The sequence below is a fragment of the Pezoporus occidentalis genome, unplaced genomic scaffold (genome assembly GCF_034315485.1).
Source record: "Pezoporus occidentalis ecotype Australia unplaced genomic scaffold, CSIRO_AGI_Poc_V1 ctg32, whole genome shotgun sequence".
Lineage (NCBI taxonomy): Eukaryota > Metazoa > Chordata > Aves > Psittaciformes > Psittacidae > Pezoporus > Pezoporus occidentalis.
This window is the reverse complement of record NW_026915158.1, coordinates 4,694,765-4,715,457: the sequence shown is the minus strand read 5'-3', so window position 1 is coordinate 4,715,457 and position 20,693 is coordinate 4,694,765. Positions and strand designations below refer to the sequence as shown.

Below are 20,693 nucleotides of genomic sequence, written 5' to 3'. Positions count from 1 at the left end.
TGTGTTAGCGATTTATACCAAACCAACTGATGCTAGAGCCCATATGCCAAATGCCTTAAAGAGGCAACCCAGAAGATGCTCTCTGCCCTAGGCAGGTTATTTTTAAAACAGAAACTGATAGTTCTGCATAGCACTATTTTAACAAACGTGTCAATTTAAGGAATCTTCAGATGAGTTGGCGTCAGACCTTGTTCTCAAAAAAAGGTTCAGTGATACTATTGCAAATGGCTGATTTGCAGCAGTCTGCGTGTTACACCAAGTGAAAGCAATTTTCTAAATAAAACATCACTGACACTACACTTTCTGCAATTCAGGACTGTGACAGTGAAGAGATGAGTTTCTGAGTTTTCTACTGACTGCATCCCAGTGAACAGAGTGCCTGCAGAGCAGTAAGTGCTGGCTTTTTGGCAGTTGGATATAACCTGGTTAACTGGAAATGAAATGTTTGTGCTATGAAATGTTTTTGCAATGAAATGCTTCTTGCAGCAGATACACAAGAGCTTCTTGGATGTATCTTTTTCAAAATAACATCTTGTTAATGAATAAAGCCATCCAGTGTGAATACGGATATAATCTAATCTGCTTTCTAGAGTGCTTTCATGCTAATTAATGCCACCATCTATATCCCAGTCTTACTTGTGCATTCATAACTGGAGTTGCTGCATTACACAGCATACAATTTTAACATTAAATAGTCTGTTGGAAATTAGTAGGAAAAAGGTCAAGAAATGCAAAAGCCATGTTCTCTTGATGATGCTGTATTTCCTAATTGTAAGATACAGATATTTAAAGAGCAACAAACCTGAGTCAGAAGGAAGTTTCAAGAGCTGTAGACACTGCGATTAAAAGTGACTAGCAGAGTTCTTTGCACTTGGTTATAGGCACGTAACTTTATTCCTCCTGTAGTTTCTTATGTGTTCACTTTTCTAGCTGATCTTTTAAATTCATTACATATAATGATCCAGCATGGCAAGTACAAAAGGGATATTTGAAGATACAGGGAAGATTGTATAGAACAACAAAACAGGTGGGCAACATTATAGCTTGGATTTCAGGTTGAGCATGGCTGTTAGAGTTATGCTAGAGCGGCATATGGTCTTATTTGTTTATGCACTAATTTAGTGACATTTATTGAGGGTTTTACTACTAAGCGTAGCATATCTTCTATCCATCTCTTCCACCTCCATTTTTAAAGTCATGTAAAGAAACATATTTTTCTCAATATTTATTCATTAAAACTAGTCATGAAATATTCTAGTGAGGCACAAGTGGAAGCCATATTTTTTCCCAGCCTTCCAATCCAATTTTTGAAGTATTCTTTTTCTTCCTTAAAAGAAAAAGTATGTGCATACCTATATATGTATACAGAAGTTCATTGTAATTCTGCAATGAGTTCCAGCTTATTCAGTTCAAATTCTTCCAAGCTGCTATTCTCTGCTGCAAAGGGACAAAGTCATCTTTACAAATGTGCTTCATCTGACAGCTGGCACATGGTTTTGCTGAGGACTGTAGTGATGTGGACTGATGGTGGGAGCCACAGGAGCCACTATGGCCACCACATGGCCAGCGTGGCTGTTCTGCTGGCAGCATCTCTGTGGGCACGATCTGTTGCTTCCAAATGCACTGTGTCAAAATGGGTTTGCAAGGTGCTTCTCTAGCTTTGGTGGTGGTGGTTTGGAAAGGGAGATGCTGAGACCTCTTTGTCATAGTGTGTGGAACAGGAAAAGGATCCAGAAAGTGCAGGGCTGGCAAAACGCCTATGCTCCCTGGAGAAATGTCACTGCCATCACAAGATTGTAGGTGGTGTGGTGCTGATGAGTTGTTCTGGGTGTCCCTTTTCATACTGACATTGCTTCTGTCTGCCTCAGGTTTGGCTGTAACTACTGCTTTTTTACGTGAACACTTCTCCAGGCTAAACCTGCACTGGGCTGTTTTTGCTGGTGTACTGCAGTGCTGGGCAAAGCACTCCCTTGTAAAGATGCCACATACATCAGCAGGGCAACCCTTGCAGGAGCTTATTCAGTACAACACTGTTTTTCTGTTTCCCCAGGTGAAATAGGGAGTGCTGGTAGCTGCGTCTGGAGCAGTGTGTGAGCTTTTGCTGGTACTGCAGCACTGGTCACAGACTGCATCAGAACACAGACACGTTAGACAGATGTCTTAGTGTGCTTTGGGAGGGTGGCGGGACTGTGGCCAAAATGAAAGTGGTGTAACCCTCAGCACTGACGGATTTTTTGTATGGAAAGTTGCAAAGCTTCAAATGCAATAAAATAAAATAAATGCTGAGGTAAGGACTCTAGTACCTGCTGATACGGCTTACAGAGATAGGAGGGGCTCCCTTTGGTCTCCCTGCAGGGAGCTGCACTCCTTTTACCTTCTGTATCAGCACCATTTCTTCCCAGAGGGGTCCTAACTGGTGGCAAAGCCCCGCTACATGACCAAGCGTGAGTGTGCTGGCATTTCAGACTGTGTGTTACAGAGGCACTGACAGAGATGTAAGGCTGGAGTCTGGAACTGCAACTGCATTTGGGGGTTGCATCTTCCAAACCACCAAGAAGTCAACATGCAGCATAAGGTGTGTGTTTGAAATGCAGGCCTTGTGTGCTCATGAAAAAAGCCCTAGAGAAAGAAATATCAGAAACGGCAGAGCGCTGCTGAACAAGCCAGTACAAGCTCTCTTCAGCTTTTATTCCTCAAGCTCTTTTTTTCCTCCCCTTGATATGTTTAAATTGCTAAATTCCTTTATGCTTCTCAAACAAAAAAGCTAAATTCAACTTATTTTAATTGTTTAGCATCAAACAGGAATCTAACGTAGGTGTAATATTTTTCTGTTTAATGTGAGATGTAATATGAGTCCTGTAGATAGGTAACTGCCATCCATCAGCTTGGCAAGGTCCATCTTCCAGGTCTGTCAGCTGCAGTGGAAGTTGATTATCTTCTTGGTGTGGTAAAAATGAGACTGTAAGACCTGTCATAATACACAAAGTGTCTTTTTCCCAAGAAAGGAAAAGGAGTCATGCCATAAAAGAATATTTCACACCAAATGGGCTGTTACAGGGCAATGCAGTGATTTCAGCTAGATCCTCTGGTTGGATGGAACAGAAAGCAGGCATGAAACCTCTGTGCTAACACTGATGCCTGAAAAGTGCTGGTATTTCTGTCTGAGGTTGTTAGAAGGACTGACAGGGTGCATTGTGATGTATCAGCCTGTTTGAACTGCTGGTGAGATCGAATAGTTGGGAAGTGAGGTCATAGCCTGGCCATGCAGAAGGACCAGTGTGGTTCCTGCAGCCTTTGCCTCCCCGCTTAAAAGCAGGATGTTTGGGAAGTTTCAGTCAACAAAGACAAGTGTTTCTGTATGAAATGAGCTTTTCCCTTAAAATTTTTGAAAACTATTTATTAGAGGTACAAAATGTAGGAATGAAAATAAGATATTTGTGTCATAGCCCCGGAGCATTATCAGTAACGAGTCTCTTTTTGTGATTAGTTGCATTTCTTCAGAGGGGCACGTGATACTCTCTAATTGAAATATTAATAGCAGATAATGGTGCTATGGAATGGTGGCCTGTCATATGGAGACACACTTTGAGAGGTTTTAATCTGTGTGGTAGCTCTGCATATTAATTTTTTTTTATAATTTTGATGAAGAGCAATTATAAAGCTTGCAAAGTAGCTGCTCTTTTAAGTTAACTAATTACCTGAGTCCTGTGGATCTGCATTAGATTAATGGCCTATAAAATTTCATTCAAAAATGAGTCTTTCACTGAGGAATAAAAACATCTAATCTTTAAAAAAAAAATCTTTCCGAACAGTTTGCTGCCTGTGTTGCAAAGCAGCTGACTTCCTTGTGAAAACTTTGGTGCATGTTTTATGAGGAACAAGAAAGATGAAAATTGAAAGAAAACGTGTATGAGATCACTTCAGCATGTGTTCAGAAAGAGGGGTCTGTAAAGAAATAAGTCTTTTCCTGAAAAAGAACTGTCTTGAGAGAGTTAGGAAATTACGTATAGTATAGTCAAGACCTTTCTGTACTTGCACTTTCATTCTCCATGTGAAAAGCCTGATCTGCTAGTGTTATCAAAGAGAAGAATGAATAAAACTCCATCTTGAGAAAACAAATGTAGCTGTCTTGAAGACAAAACATGTTCATGCCCTCTGTACTTTCTCATTTCAAGTTAGAATGGATTTTTAAGCAGTTTTGTGTGCAGAAAATAGTTCCATCCAGTGGCTCAGGGGGCTTTAGTGGAACTCCCATCTTTATAAAGGAAATAATTAACACTACCCTTAACGCTGTCTTCCATCATGAATTTGTGCTTCTGGAGGCTGGATTGTGGCCCTGGGAGGTAGCATGTGGCAGTGGAGCATTGAAGAGCTCAGAGCCCTGGGCTGCTGGGGCATCAAGCTCAGGCATCACCCCAAGCTGGGCAGCTACCTCTATGTTGAGGCTATTCTCCATCTTTTTTATTAAGCCAGTAGCACCTGAAGGTTATCTCACATAAACGTTGATGCTGTAATGGCTTCTGATCGTTAGTTGCTTCTGAAGACTTTAATAATATGGAAATGTGATTTTTAACATTTTGTATTTTAATTAATTGCAAGTATCTCAGGGTAGCGTTAAGTAACGATTGGTTCATGTGCTGTGCTTCCTGTTAACTAAATTTTTCCCAATAATCTCTAATCACCTTGTACCGCTCTTCCTGATTCTAATTACTGGAGCTTTATATATAATAATAATCACTTCAGTTCACAAGTGATTACACCGTTTTCTGAAGTGAGGTACTCCAGAAACTTTCAAATACCTTTTAAGTTCTGTATACCAACTCATGACTTCTGCTTGCTTCTTTATGTTAGATGGAAATACTGTCACGCTGAAGCCACGGGAGGCAGAGGGGTCTGTTAAGTGGCAGCAGAGCATTTTGTCAGCTGGAAGATTCAGATCTGAATGTGACCTTCATCTGGATGCTCTTAATCTTGATTGGGATATGGAAATTACATTCCATGTGTCTGGGAAGAGAGGAGATGCAGTTTAAACTACTCTTAATGATCTTGCCAGCTTTTTTTTTTCCTTCCTTCCCTCTGAATCTAATATAGTAAGGGAATATTTAAAGAATCGACTTTTCTGATTGCCCGGCTGTATCTCTCCATCTGCTCTCTGAGCAAGGGCGTGATGGAATGATTAATTCAATCTTTTAATAGCATGTGGTCAGAATAAGATGTGTTGAAATTTACAAGCAGTAAAAGTAGAAACTGTAAAGATAATATTGGGGTTGTGGTACAATATCCTGTTTTGTCTAGGAATATGCTAATACTGTAGATACCGTCTTGAAAATTAAAAATAAAACGTTTGGTCTTTTGAAAAGTAGAGCTCATAGTGCAAAGTATGAATTGTTTTCTGTTGGCTTTTTAAGTCCTGTGGTGAGATGCTAAAAAGCAGGTGGCCATATTTTGCTTTTTATTTGGGTTTCCAGTTTGACCAGAAGTAAAGAGATCACTCTTTGCTTCAGTTTCTGCATACGAAAGAGCTGATGAATCGTAGAATCATAGAGTGGAAAAGACCTTTAAGATCATCTACACATCTTTTAAATACCTCTAGGGGTGGTGACTCAGCCGTTTTCTTGGGCAGCCTGTTCCAATGCTTGACTATCCTTTTGGTGAAAAGATTTTTCCTAATACCCAATCGAAACCTCCCTTGGAGCAGCTTGCGGCCATTTCCTCTTGTCTTAGCGCTTGTTACTTGGGAGAAGAGACCAACCCCCACCTCACTACAACCTCCTTTCAGGCAGGTGTAGAGAGCGATAAGGTCCCCTCTGAGCCTTCTCTTCTCCACACTAAACACTCCAGTTCCCTCAGCCATTCCTCATAAGGTTTGTGCTCCAGACCCTTCACCAGCTTCTTTGGACCCACTCCAGCACCTCAATGTCTCTCTTGTAGTGAGGGGCCCAGAACTGAACACAGGATTCGTGGTACAGCCTCACCAGTGCCCGCTACAGGAGAATGATCACTGCCCTATTCCTGTTGGACACACTATTGCTGATACAGGCCAGGATGCTGTTGGCCTTCTTGGCTGCCTGGGCACAAGTTGGCTCATGTTCAGCTGGCTGTTGACCAACAACCCTGGGTCCTTTTCCATTGAGCAGCTTTCCAGTTTGGAGAGTGGACAATCTTCAGTTCTTGATACAGAATGAAAAAGAATAATGTCTGATGTCTCTTAACTTCTGCAGGATGGGAAAATTCATTCTGCAGGTACTAGACTATGCAGAGGTATTTCCATTACCCCAATTTAAATCTCCTGGGATGAGCTCCTCTTTTTCATCTCTTATTTCACAACAGGAAAAAAGTATAATTACAAGGTGACACGACTTGAAGAGCATTGGGAAGTTTTACATAAAATGGCATTGCCTGAGGTATTGCACAGTTACATTTGCCCAGAGGGAGGGAGTATGGGAGTAAGTATCTGTAAATCTGCTCAAAAGATAACCGGATGCTTCTTTTTTTGATTTAAAGATACACCTGTATATGACTTCCCTATCTTAACTGTGACTGGAGTGAAAGAGAAGAAAGCCAAAGAGTAACATTTAATAGGTAAATGTATAAAAGGAATGAAAGATAAGCAGGGCAGAAAATACACGGCAAATGGAAATATGTCCTTCTTTATTCTTGTGATAGTATTTTCCCATGTAAGAAATCATATGGGTAGATGGATCTTTTAAATATATGCATATGTAGGGAATAGTTACATTCTTCTTGGAGCTAGTGTTGAGTTTCTTCTCCTGGTATTTTTAATAAATCCAGTAATCAGGCTGTGGCTATCCAGTATATAGGGAGTTACTGTGATTTCTTCATGTTATTGCAACAACTGCCGTGCCCTTATTGCACAGATGTCTGTGTTACATTTTTGAGAAGTGCTTTTATGAGTGAAGCCAGGACTGCTCATGAATAGATCACCTTGACTGAGCCAAACAAGCACCATGCCCTTCAACTGCTGCTCCTTTCAGAGGGTGGTGGTGTCCCACATGCCTCTCATACTGTGTAACAGTATGAGAGCTGTATGGCAGCAAAGCCCTCCCTTCCAAGTGAAGGTGGCCTTCCATGGCCTATTCCGAGTCCCTAGTTGGCATCTGTCCCCAAAGCAAAATGATTGCTTAGTGAAGCAAAATATGCCATGTGTGGTGTAAGGCTAGTGGGTAGTCCAGTGCCAAATACTCTTGCACAAGTTTGTCAATATGTGGTCTCAGCCTTTGGCTGAAACACTCTTGTTCCTTGAGACTAGTGTTTCTCCAGCAAAAAAACTGGCTTAAACCAGGAATAACAAGGATGTTTAAGGTAAGGACTAGCCTGTGATGGCAGGAATTGCTTGATGCCTGTTTGGAACTTAGAGAGTTGTAATTTCACTAATAAAATTTGTACTTGTAGATCTAAGGCAACTTTTCCATCTCTTATTTCTTTCTGCCTCTCTGTCTTCCTTTCCCCACCTCATCCCCTCCCAGGGTTCCAGTGCTCTCCTGTTCCTACACATTCATTAGGGAACTTTGCTCCCAGAGCAGATTGTGGGCAAACATGGATTCCTGATGAATTTTTAGCAGATTTTAATAGTGCACTGTGGTATTTCCCAACTGTCTGATTTGTATAAAGGTGTGTTCAATCTATCTATTTGGTATTCATAAAAATTAAATTGAAATCTCTTACCTTTAGATGAGTTTTGGCTAAAGGAACAAAGTACCTGAAAATGGCAAACATGGCCAGAAGTGAGATTTAGGACTCAGGAACTGCACCCTCCCTTTCTACTTTTGCTTTCTTTTACCCTAGGGCTATTCCATATTTGTTGGGATCAAATTTCCTAATATCTGTCAAAATCAGCCTGAACTTATATTGTAAAAAGCTCTGATATATGCTTCATCAAACTGTTTTTCAATGCAGCCTTGTTTCCCATTATCTTAGAGAAAGCCAATTCAGAAATGGAAAGAAAACTTCCCAGATTAACCATCCTCTTCTGTTTGCTCCATTCTCAGCCTCTTCCTTGTTGTGGGGACAACATTCAGCTGCTTTTGGTGTGATCAATGAGCCTGATGCAGAAGGTCTGTGTAGTCAGAGCGAAGACAGTATAAATCAGTTTGGAAAATTGCCATCTATATTGTTTCTGTTATCTTTTTCTCTGTGCAGCCCTTCTGCCAAGTTTAGCAGCATTACAAAATCCAGGTTGTTTTACTGAGGATCCTCTTTGACAAATAAACCCAAAGCACTCAGGGGCTCCAGTTGAAAGATGTGTGAAAATGCAACTTCCCTTGGCTCTCGTAAGCAAGGCAGGACTTCCTAACTTGCAAGCACTGCAGTCATACACTTTAGAAAACAGGGCACTGAAAATATGTGTGCAAGTGCAGAGAAAAATGTGGTTTTTTTGATTACTTTGGCAATAGCTGTAGCTTACCTTTGTACCAATCTGTGGTTACAGTGCCTTGATTTACACCATCTTCCACCACCCCCCCACCACCCCCCCCCCCCAAGAAACCATGGTTAATTTGCATCTGTATGTAGAAGGAGACAAAGGTGTCTGTGCAGGTTTCCTAGCTGGACCTTTTTTTGCCTTGAGGACAAGGTGGCAATGTCCTCAACAAATGGACCATGCAGAGATTTATGATTATTATTAATTGATATTAAATTGTTTGGAGATGTCAGCTAAATACTTGCAAGTAGGGGGGAAGGTGAAGGCAGGGGAAAGGGGTTTGAAGCACTCTAAAATGACCTCTTCTTGACCAAAAACACTTCTTCCTGTGTCTTTGAGAGTCTAACACTCACTTCTGCTTCCCTTCCCACACCCTGCCTTCCACACACACTTCTCCCTTTATCTGTATTTATCCTGTCTTTCCAAGAATCACTAGAAGAAATGCAGATAGGTGTGTCATGCAAATAAAATTTTTAGTGCAGCTTCCCACCCCCCTTCCCATTGTTGCTAGAGAGGTCTCTTATCAAAGGACTTTGATTTCCGAGTGCCAACAAATGTTGCTCTAAAAAGCTGCCTTATTTAGGGTATTGTTATTTTTCTTTAGGCCTCTCCTCCCTCCCCCCAAAAAAAGTTTCTTTCAGTACTGTAATGATGGCATCGTAACTTTCTTCTTACTACCACACCAGTTTAGCTTGCATCTTTTCTAAAATGTGGATTCCTTTCACTATAGTTAAGTCTTGCTGTGGATACTGGGGCTCCAAGCTTGTGATATTGAACTCTTGTAATGGCTGTTGTTATGTAATTCCTTCAAAGGCTCCCCAATGTGTTCATGAGATGAAAAATAAGGGGAGGAGGAGCTATTCTGCTTATTAATCCTTTGTGGTACAGCATTCCCATGTGTTAAATGAGATCTCTGGGGATGAGTCCTGGAATCAGTTTTGGGAAATTGTATCTCTGGCTTCTGTGAAGGGCTTGTCATCTTGCCTGCAAATGTTACCACTTCGTCTTTCTAAGCAAGTTGACATGCTTGTCAAAAAGCTAAACAAATGTTATAAACTTAAAGCAGGATTAAATTGGGGTAGGGTTTATTTTAGTTATTGTCACTGGCAACTAAAAAAAGCTTCATTAGTCTGGCTCAGCAGAGGTTTGCAGCTGACCCTTAAGAGATACCTCTTGTTCCCTTGTTGATGAGGTCGGGAAGGGATGGGGGTGCACATTAGCTCCTTAGCTGGGTGAGCACGCTGCGTTTCTGGTTGGCGTAGGTGCTGACTCCCTTGCTTTTGTGTCATTTGCTGCCTTGCTACACCTGGCCGTTTGTCCAGGCTTGCTGGGTATGGGGTGCCTTAGCTTGAGTTATGGCACTGGGTGCGTTCTCAGGTGTCCAGGCAGCCCAGACAACCTGCTGTCACTAGTCCAGGGACTGCCCATGCTGTGTGTGTGTGTAAGCTCTGCTGTATTGTGGAAACATCTGCTTCAAAGGGCAGGGCTGTGCACATGTTCCCCTGTTGGATATCCCATCCTGAAATACAGAGGATGGAACTATGAATCTCATAGGTATTTCATGGCTCTTCTGTGAATTTCCATCATTGGTAAGTGCAAGTTGCTGTTTGTTGGCTCATTGCCACGCAGCATTTTAGGACCTGTGTGCTCCTCGTGCAGTGGTTAAACAAGAAACTTGGTCTTACGGATGCCAAGGGTTTGCTGTGGTTTAGTGAGCGGTTATTAACAATACATTTTCCCTATTGGTGGCTGTGTTGGAGGCTTCTTAAATTAGGTCTTCCCTTGGCTGCTGAAATTCTTACAGCCATCTGGCTGCTGCTGTTCCATTAATAGTACCTTGAAATCCTGTGCGTTTGTAGGGTAAGGGACACATTTCCATGGTTTGTTTCTCCTGCTGTTCTGGTTCTTCAACACCTGTCACTTCCCATGAGTAACTCCAGGGACAACCTGTCTCCAGTACCTCCGCTTCCTTGTGATTACCAATTTTCACTTCTGCAGAAGTAAAGTAAGACAAAAAACAGGAGGCTTATCACCTGGCTGGTGCAGAATTCCAGTTGTGCTTGGAAACAGATGCTCTCCCTGACAAAATAAATCTCCCTTACACAATGCATCCATTGAGTTAAGGTACGTTGGAGCTTGTCATGTGCCAGTGGATCTGCATGTGTGCATGACAGTTGTTCAGCAGCAGAAGGTCTGATGACCTCAGCTGTTGAAACCAGCAGGATACCTTTTCATAGAAGGACAAGTCAGGCTGGTTACCACCTACCTGTTTTTCAGACTTAAAGGACTTCAATCTTGATTGCATATCGATGTTCCTTAGGAACTTGGTAGGAAGCAGCAGAGGCAAAAAAGATTTTGGTGTGCAAATTTGGATAGACAATTTGCATTTGAAAGATCATCTGCACAGGCTTAGGACATACAACCTTTCTGCTGGTGAAGGTAAAGAAAACAAATAGAAAGATTGCCTCGTTTATTCCTCAGGACTTGAGTGCCTGAAATTGTCTTCTGTTAGGGTAGTCCTGGAGTGACTTTCTGAGTCTGGACCCTGTTTGCCTGGTCTCTGCCAAAACAGACGTTTATGGAGATGTTGCTTTAAGGCTCACACAAAAGGCTATTTCTGAAAACTGCGTGGATCCTCCAGAAGTCGACTGATTGCCTCTCCGAGAGCAAATGAATTACTTTTGTACGTCTTATTTGAAAGGGATCTTAATATCTATAATCTCAGTATTACCACACTATAAATCAGGGAAAAAAACCCAAGAGTATTTTGGGATAGGAAAAACGGCTCATTAATTCATTGGTAGACAGAGCTATATGAATTCTTTAGCTAACTAGGAGAACTCGATTGTGCCTTGTCCTGTGGCACTCGATGAGGACTGACAATTACAGTTTGCCCTCTTTTTCTCACTCAGTGTTGCTATACAGGAACAGCTCCAAACTTGGATCTTGTTATTCTATCATCAAACTAAATATTCACTGGGGCTTCTTTTTTTTTATATTTTTCTCTTTTTTTTTTTTTTTTTTTTATTCCATCTGCGGTTCTGCCAGTTCCCTTCGGGGGTCAAATTTGCATGCAAGTTAATCAGCTGTAGGAGGAGGGAAAAAAATAACTGTTAGGATTTGTCTGCTGAGGTCTCTTCAGCACAAATAGCACCAAAGTCTCAGCACTGAGTGCCCAGTTCAGGAGGTGCTAGCAGGTCCCAGCGTGGCACCTCTTGGGTGGCCCCTCTGACCAGCTCTTCAGATGCCTTTGGCGGTGCCCATCTTTCTTGCCTGATAAGGACTGGAGACTGATTCAGATAATCCAATTCTGCCTTTCACCTTTAATGTCTTAAAAAGAGGGTTTAATGAAGAGACTAATATAGAGATATGATATTTTAATGTCCACAATTCATAATGTTCCACAATGCAGATGTTCAATTTATAGGGTAGGAGATGTAGCTTTGTAAAAAAATACATGCAAATTTAATTTCTTTTAATAAACTTTTAATACTTCTTTTTTTGTTGGTTTTGGCCTCAAGCTGGGTTGTACAGATCACAGAATGCCAAAGCAAGCAACTGTAAGGGGAGTTCTGAGGTTTTCATTGTTTATGTTCATACTCAATGCATTTCTGCAAAGAAGAAAGTTTAACACTTCTGTTTTGATTTGGCTACTTTACTTATGCCCATCCCTACCCTGGAGTTGAGATTTTGCTAGCAGGAACTGGTCATTGATATGGAAGTGGTTGTTGATATGGGTCTGCAGTCTGTTTTAGTTCTCTGTGGTCTTGGCAGTTGCAGAGGCAGCTTGACAGCCCTGGAAAATCAGTATTTTTAAAAACTACAGAATTGCCTTAAATTCTTAGTGGCTTTGTGTAAAGATGTCTCTGTACATGGAAGCTATTTCAGATTAAGTAGAAGTATATTTAAAAAGGCAATAATTATTTTAAAATAGCTTCATATCTGGACATATTTATTATAGAATAAATCTGCCTTATTTTTCTGCTGTAGCTTAACCCATTTGCAAACTAGACAGGCTTATTTCTTCCAAATACATTTGAATGCAGGTAGAACCTGCAGCCTGGGAATAGCCTCTCTCAGACTTGGCGTGATAAAGCAGCATTGAAGGGCTGCAGGCTGGTTTCTTTGAACATAATGGGAAATTAACAGCTAGTGCTTGGTCAGGGGAATTTCGTTAGCACCAGGGCTGTACAGTTCTCATGTCCCACAGTGAGATCACTGGCATTACGCCTCTGTAACCGAGATCAGTATCTACCTACTTAACCAGGAGCAGATGCAGAGAGGGAGCTGGGGTGTTTTGAACGAGGTGCAAGAAGTGCCAGAGGGAACCTCCCCAGTGTGGCAGAGCCGGTGGGTCCCCACTGCCTCCTGCCTGGGAGCTCCCAGCCTCCAGCCATGCTCCACTCAACCTCTTGCACCAAATAAACCAGTATCTGCTGGAAATCTAGGCTGAGCCTGGGTCTGGTTTGAAAGTTTGATGTCGGGTTTCATCATGGGAGAGGTGTTTTCACACTGAAAAGGTGGGTGTTCCATAAACTCTACCTAGAGGTGGAGTTCTAATGAGAACAGGGCCCCAGTAAACTGCCTTTCACTGTGGTTGTCACTGGCTTACACACCCAGCTTGGATTAGATCCTGCCACTTTTACTGATGTAAGAACTAGCAGTGAGAATCATGATGGTTCATTTTACATTAAGGCATCCATCTTGCTGGAAACAGTGCACCTTTTCTGATGTTTAGAATTAATTTAAGAGTAATAAAAATGAAAACTAAGAATTAACTGAGGGTTGGTTTTGTTTTGGTTGGTTGGTTTTTGTCTCTCCCCCCAAAAAGAACATATTTTCCTTTTTGTGTTTCTCGCTGTGGCTGAAGTGAGCTGATATACTGAGATGTGACATACAGTATTGTGTCTATTCGAAATCATGCTATGTGGAAGCTGTGTACTGTACTGTTGTAAATAAAATAGATACTGGTCATTTTCCATGTGCCTGCAGCATTCATTTCTCCCTACCTGGATGCTTTCTTAGGTCCTTGGAGCTAGCTGCTCAAACAGGCCTGTTTTAAAACTCTCTGTAATACAAGATCTCAGTGAGTGCATTTCTGCAGTGGAGTCTGTCCATCTGTCACGCTTTTCATTGCAGGTTGTTAATGTACATGATTTGAGTGGCCATTGGGACCAAAAATTGTCCTTTTCTTTACAGCCCTCATGGACAGGATAGGATTGGGCATTTTCTTTCACTGTCCTCTGCTAAGCACTATTTCATTGCAATGATGCCTGTTATCACTTTGCTTTTCTGACTTCCCCTTTTTCCTTCATGTTATTTTCCCTTCCCCAGTCCTGACTTCTTTTTCTCACATTCATTTTCTTGCATTCATTTTCTTCTAAGCGAATTAATTTTGCACTAAAATGTCACTTCTTATTCAATAGGTAGGTAGAGGGGTGCAGAAATGGAAATGAGTGGCAGCACCTGTATGCAACATGTGAAATCCAAATGTCAGGTTGGCGATGTGGTGAGAGGGGAGAAAACAAGAGGAGGAGAGAATGCTCAGCCCAAACGAAAGCAATTTCTCTTGAGGAGTTCTTTTCGTTAGAGTATGGTTTTTTTTCAGCTGTAAAGAAATAAACAAAAATTGAAATGACTTTGTTTCATTTTCCCCATGGTTTCTATGCCCAAGTGCACAGGTGAAATGGGATGAAAGATAAATGGGGAGGGAGGACACTGAGAAGGAAGCAAATTGTGCAACTTTTACCACGTCAGCAGAATTTTCAATGTAGTTTATGATTGGATTAATTGAATTTTAAAGTAGAATTACTTAGTGAACTTTAGCTGATGTTTTTGCCTTCTAGATGGCATTTTCTTTACAAGTACATATGTAGTTGCCACATGCAAAGTTCATACATGTATCTGATGTGGCCAGAAATGGCCTTTCGTGCTTTAACACCAAGGCAATGCCAGTGCTTCTTGTGTGGATTTAAAGCTGTTCCACCCTTCAGGAGAGGCATCAGAATAACTCTTACAGCATGGACTCAGCTGAATGAAGAGGTATTTGTTTTGCAAGAGTTTATTTTTCAGAGTCTTGAACTTTTTGAGCTAACTAAACCTCAAAAAGCTGTTTGTTTCAGTTTATCTGCCATCTTGCAAAGAGTATTGCCCTGTTCCTGGTTGAGACCTGTCTCAGCACACCCTTGGTACAAGGCAGTGGGTTCGTATTTTCATGTGGTCTAAAATGCTGAACAGTGGGAACATACTGCTTCCCCTTTATATGAATGCAAATCATTCAGGCAGTGATTTTTTACTCTGTGGTTGAAAGGAATTGAGATTATATGTCCTTGCCAAATTTCAAGTGTATCTGGTCACGCTGAAGCACAAGGGCTCTTCACGTAGAGATGACAACTTGTTTCACACTAAGAACATCCTCTTCAAAATCTTTTATTTCCTGTCTTCATTTTCAAAATCTGCAAACACTCCTTTTTTTGTTTGTTTGTTTGGTTTTTTTCCTCCTTCACTGACAGAGAACAGACCAAGAAAACATAATCTAAAAATGCCAAGATGGTAAAGTAATAAGTAACTAAAAATACTACCCAGAGCGGACAATTTAACCCAAGTAATTACTGTCAGGTCTAGCTTCTATTTCTAGGTTTAACTCTTGAAGAAAATGAAGACATTTTACTTAGAGTTTGTTATGAGAAATATTTTTGGTGGAAATTGCAGCATTGCTTATAACCAAACCGAAGTTCTTTAACAAAGCTCTCGGTGATGTTTTATTTAGCTCGAATTATATACATTAGGACACCTACATACGTGAATATCGCTGTAATAGGAATTAACTTTTAAATACTTGCAAACAATTCTCACTGCATGGATGGGAAGAATCCTGTTGTTACCTGAAGAGTGCAGAAATTCATATTGAATCATGCTGGAAAGAACTGTGTATTTCAAAAAGGTAAAATCTGGGTCCTTTTTCAAGTTGTTGTGAAGAAAGCAGCTTGTATCAGCCCTAGTTCTGTGTTTTATAACAATATAAAATATGGTCTAGTGTTGTACAACAAAGCAATCCCCTAAAAACCTAGAAATCAAAATAGAAAGTCCTTTGATAGATGAAAGCCGACATCTTTTTAACATTTGTTATTTATAACATTGCCTACGGACACCACACCATGGTAAAGTAAAGTACTCGGTGCCATTTTACTTGTCCAAATACCTAGCAGCTTCTTCTGAAAAGCAAACAGAAATTCACCTTGGACACCTGAAAACACTCAGTGCTTCACATGAAAGATTCACCACCTCATCAAAAGATCATATTTGATATTTGACCTAATTCATGCCTCCCCTGAGCAGTCACATTAAAATGCTTTTGCTCTCCTCTTGCGGGAGGGCTCCCTCCGTCTTGGAGGGATGCATTGGGCAGCCTGCAGTTGGGATGGTGGCCACTCTGCCAGGACTGTCCCAGCCTCTTTATAGCTCACTTGGGGGTCCAAGGGCTGACTGGGGATTCAGGATGCAGAAGCTATAGCCCCTAGCAGAGGGAGCTTGGAGAGCATGCCCTACTCACTGGCTGTGTTTTGCCCTGTGCCAAGGGGTGCTTGTTGGGGCACTGGGGATGCTAGCTTTTGTGGGAGAGGGCTGAGGTGGTTGGGAAAAGCAGTTGTTTTTTTTTAATGCAAAAAATTACCCCCTCCTTTCTGTGGGGGCCAGGACTGGACTTGATGATCCTAAAGGTCTTTTCCAACCCAGCTGATTCCATTATGCTCCTGCCCTTTAGATACATCATCTTTGACTGAGCTCTTTGCTGTTTCTCCCATGTTACTGGTAGAGGCCTGTCCTTCATCTTTCCTCATTCAGGAAGTTTTCAGGATATCATGCTGCTGATTGAGGTTGTTTTCCTGTGTGCGTGGAGTAAACCATCTCTGAGCTGACTTGTATCAGCAGTCACCTTGCTCTGTAACAAAGTTAAGGTGAACAATTTAAAGGGCATTTTACTGCAGGATGACGAAATGCATGCAAATAGAAACAAAAAACTTTCTGATCTGAGTGTTTGTCTTTCGTGTCATCTTTCCTGAAGTCTTTCCTGAACTGTTAATACTAGAAAATCAGCGCAGTAAATAATGGCGGATGCTCACTAGTTTTTATTTCTATGCAGTTTGGTTTTGACACTGTTTACTAGCCTGGCTTGAGTAGTCTGCAAAGTGTACACCTCTTTAAAATACATCTTAGCTTCTTTATAGTGTTACTATTGTGAACTAAACTTGTGTTATTTCTTTTTTGTCATATAGTTTTCCCTACGCAAAATGGAAAGGTTGCTATAGTGACTGGAGGTGCTAAAGGAATTGGTTACCAAACTGTGAAGCATTTGGCAAGGCTTGGCATGCACGTTATAATAGGTAAAGTGATTGGTTTATTAATATATTTTTTGCTTCAGAAAGTAACTATTTTTTTCTCTTAGGGAGTATTTTCTTTCCAGCATAAGTAGAGATATGGCAGCATAAGTGAGGGATTTGCTAGGATTTAGATCAAATAAAGATATGATTTATGTTTTGTTTTGCAAGGCCTTCAAGAAAAGTAGATGATTGGTTGTTGTTTGTTTTTTCTTTTACTGCTGAACTTGGAAGAGTTGGGCTACATTATTTACTTATATAAGAAGTAAGCAATAAGGTAATGAAAAAATCTTAAAAATATGTGTTATTTAAAAAATATTTATTATCTTGTTACTGAGGATGGACTACAGCGTTAGGGTCCACATGTTCATTAAGAGGAAAACTAATGAAAGCCTTGAATATTCGAGTCATAGTGGGGATGATTTGTGTTATAAGAGCAGGAGAAGCCCTGAGAATTTCTTCCATGTACAAATTGAACATTTACATCTCAGTTTGTCACTGTTGGTGGCCTTTGTAGGCAAGGCAAGGAAATAAATACCCATGGCGGTTAATTCGTGTCAGTCTGAGGTGGGCTGGACAGCTCACCTTCTGGGGGTGCCTGTTTCTCTCCATTGATAATAATTTTATAATAAGGTACCTGTGTTAGACCAAGACACCTGAAGTTAGGTTAGGTGAGTTCCTGTAGGAGCTCCACGAATGTCCTAAGTGCACAATTACTTCTCTGTATTACAGACAATATTAGTGAGACTTTTTCCCTGTTTTTTAATATATATAATATATTAAATATATCTAATATGTTCTAAGATATCTAGTAAGTTTGCATGTAACATCTTTAATACTCGCATTTAAAATGCTACCTTTTGCTTCATCTTTCTTTAACTAGATTTTTACCTAAAACATTGTAACGTTTACACGGTAAGGTCACTGAAGGTTGGTATTTCATAATACATTAGCAAGCTGGTGATGCTGTTTTATTTAGCTTTTATACAGAATTTATACAGAATGTGCTCTCTCTGAGGTTTTGTATACATGTCTTTAAAAAAAATCACAACACACCAAACAAGAAACAAGAGCACAGTGCACATGTATTTTTAGTCTAGTGCATCAGTAACTCTAATGGAGTTGCCCTGGAATTATACAGGTGTAATGCAAAATGCTACTTATTTTAATAGATGTGTCAAAACCAAGCATCTACAAAATGCAAGCAGATGCTGCTCTATGTAGCTAGATGCTAGATGTAGCTAACATAGTTAGATGTAGCTAATGTCAGGATTAATATTTCAGTAAAGAAGTGTCTTCTCATGTTTAAGGTGGACTGCAAAAATGTACTTGTTGGGAAAACAAAAAGGCTGATTTTCTTCTCTTTGCATGTGGTCATGGGAGCGCAGAACTTTGCTGCTTTTTTTAAGACTTTTTTTATACCAGTTAGGGTTTAGGGTATTTTATGTTACAAAATCAAATTTGAGATCTTTAGAAAAGGAAAGGTGACATTTAATTACAAAATCTCTGAATAAGCTGATAATTTTTTTCTACTCACAATCACCCGCTCATAGATCTCATTCACTCATACTCACACCTATACTCCCTTGTGTGCAGCATGGGAAAAGGTACAACAGCTACTCAGTTCTTATCCTGTCTCTGTGGTTCTTCCTGATTGGAAATGGCAGGTTAGTTTATAGACAGATTTTTTACAGGTTTTAGGAGTCATCAGATCTTGGTGTGTTTTTCTTTATCTGGAGTATGTAGGCTATGTCTGTAGCCTATTTTCTGGGTGGGTTAACAGCAAAAGTAATGGTATGGGTGATATTCCAGAACCTGGATGTTATCCTCTGGGTGGCAGAGTGCATAGTCATCTGCTGACAAGCCCTCTGTTCTGTAGCCTGGAAACATATCCTTTATTTTCAATAAGGGGCATTCTTTTAGCTCTTTGCTCTGCTTTTTCTTCTGGTGCTTACAGATACACACACTTCCATTCACTCTTCAATTGTACCAACCTTAATATTTGCATTATGAATCTCTACAGATGTAAATTAATGAAACTAATTATAGGAAGCATTTGATGAGTAAGATTTTCAACTGATTCAATTCTTCCAGGCAAACTCTGACCTAAACGCTGAGCCCTATGAGTCACAGCCATCTTCTTCGCCTCTGAAATTCTTCAGAGCAAAGAAGCGCTGTCAGGAGAATGGATAGTCTCAGGCTTTGTTCCAGCTGCAAGATTAAAACAGTCTCAAAAGCACATTAAATGCAATGACCTTCCATCCTTGTTGCTAACTGTTGGCCTTAAGTGTCCAGAGTATGCTTAAAATACCTGATGGCACATTGGCATGCATTAGCTGATTCAGCTTGAGGCCATGCAAGCAAAGATTTAAGCTTCAAATAAGACAGCAAGTGTGCTCAAGCTTTCTACCCTAGAACCGTTTTCACCCTGTGTTTGTATATAGACATGAACTTATGTGAAAGCGTGGATGTTAGGAGAATTTGGGCTTGCAAGGGAGACTAGTGTAGCTCACAGTCAGTCTTGGCCCTTCACTGAGTGCTTCTTTCTCACTAAAGGGAATTTAGCAACAAAGAATGAAATCCCTGTGTCAGGCAAATGAGTCAGACCTGAATGTCTGATGTGAAGATGATTCACCATCTGTGATGTCAAAGTCCATTTGACATTTTAGAGGAGTAAATGTTTGAAGTAACTTACTTTTAAATCCAGTCTGCCAATGGAATGAGGAAAACAGCCAAATAAAAAGCATGTAACCTTGTGGAACATGAATGGGTACTGTTATGAAAAGGCAGTGTGCTCACTTTTTCAGCAAGCAGTTGCACAGTGCTTTTGCAGCTTCTTTGTTTCCAGTCACAGCACTGGTGCGTAAGATACCATTCTTGCACCTCTGCGAGTTCTGCTTGCCCTGCCTGCAGCCTGTCGCTGGGAAAAGGTTGGCATGAATGTTGAAATGATGAAAGTCATTTTCTAAGGGTTTGTTTGAGGTATTTCATTGAGACTTTTTGTCAGGCTGTGGTAACATTATGGGCAGTCAGAAAGGCCTTTGCTTTAGGAAAATCTTATGACAGACAGTGGACCCCTGGTAGAGAAAACTACTGCCAGTGGTGAGTCTTCAGAGCCAAAACACACCAGGAGCTCCTGCTCCCTCCTATGCAGTTTACTACTTGATAAATAATCTTGCAATTTTATTTTCAGAGCGAGAAGGTAAATGACACACAGGTTTTGGTGCCTACTGACTAGTGACTGATATTGAAGATGGTGTTTTGTGTGGACTTATAAGTAAATATGACATTGAAAAATCAAGAAATCCTTCTCATAAAACCCAGTAGGTTCAGCTCTGGTTCACAGTGCTGGCCACAGTTTTGTGAGTCTGAATTTAAACTGATTAGAAGTGTAAACTCTTCATATTCCTTCCATCCATCATCACTGGGGTTTAATTTTAAGAGGATTCTGTGGGTGCATGTTAAAATTGTTGACTTTAAAAAAGAAAGCTTCTGTTTGATTTTTCCTTTTTTTTTTCTCAGTGCATTAATAAAGGTCTGGAAAAAAATGTCTGGGAATATCTAATGTTGGAGCTTTGATAATACTGTTTGATAATGGTGAATGAAGAAGTCCAGCTTGACAGTGTTACACATATGCTGCTTGTTATGAAACGCCAGGTTCAGGACAGTGTAATCAATCTTTTTGTCTATCAGCGATTTTCTAAGGCTCACATTCTGAAGGAAATAGTACCGTTATATGTACATATATGTATATACATATATTCAAGTGACTTATTTGAGACATGCAATTTTGGCATAACTAAATGTAGTTCCATCACCAGACTTGGCACTGCTGTGTGATCTCTGTAGGCCCTGCAGGAGACCAACAGTAGCTATTT

The 20,693-nt window shown here is 40.6% G+C and overlaps 1 protein-coding gene across 6 annotated transcripts in view; it reads left to right on the top strand.

The window, feature by feature from the left end:
- Nucleotides 1-20,693, top strand: part of DHRSX (dehydrogenase/reductase X-linked) — a 160,625-nt gene that overhangs the window by 20,681 nt on the left and 119,251 nt on the right. For 4 of the 6 annotated variants that reach the window (XM_062628685.1, XM_062628686.1, XM_062628684.1 and 1 more), the window contains exon 2: nt 16,714-16,821. The exons of the other annotated variants lie outside the window; for them this stretch is intronic. In XM_062628685.1, coding sequence (XP_062484669.1) covers nt 16,714-16,821 — 108 coding nt within the window. The remainder of the gene's footprint in view (nt 1-16,713; nt 16,822-20,693) is intronic. 6 annotated transcript variants of the gene reach the window in all.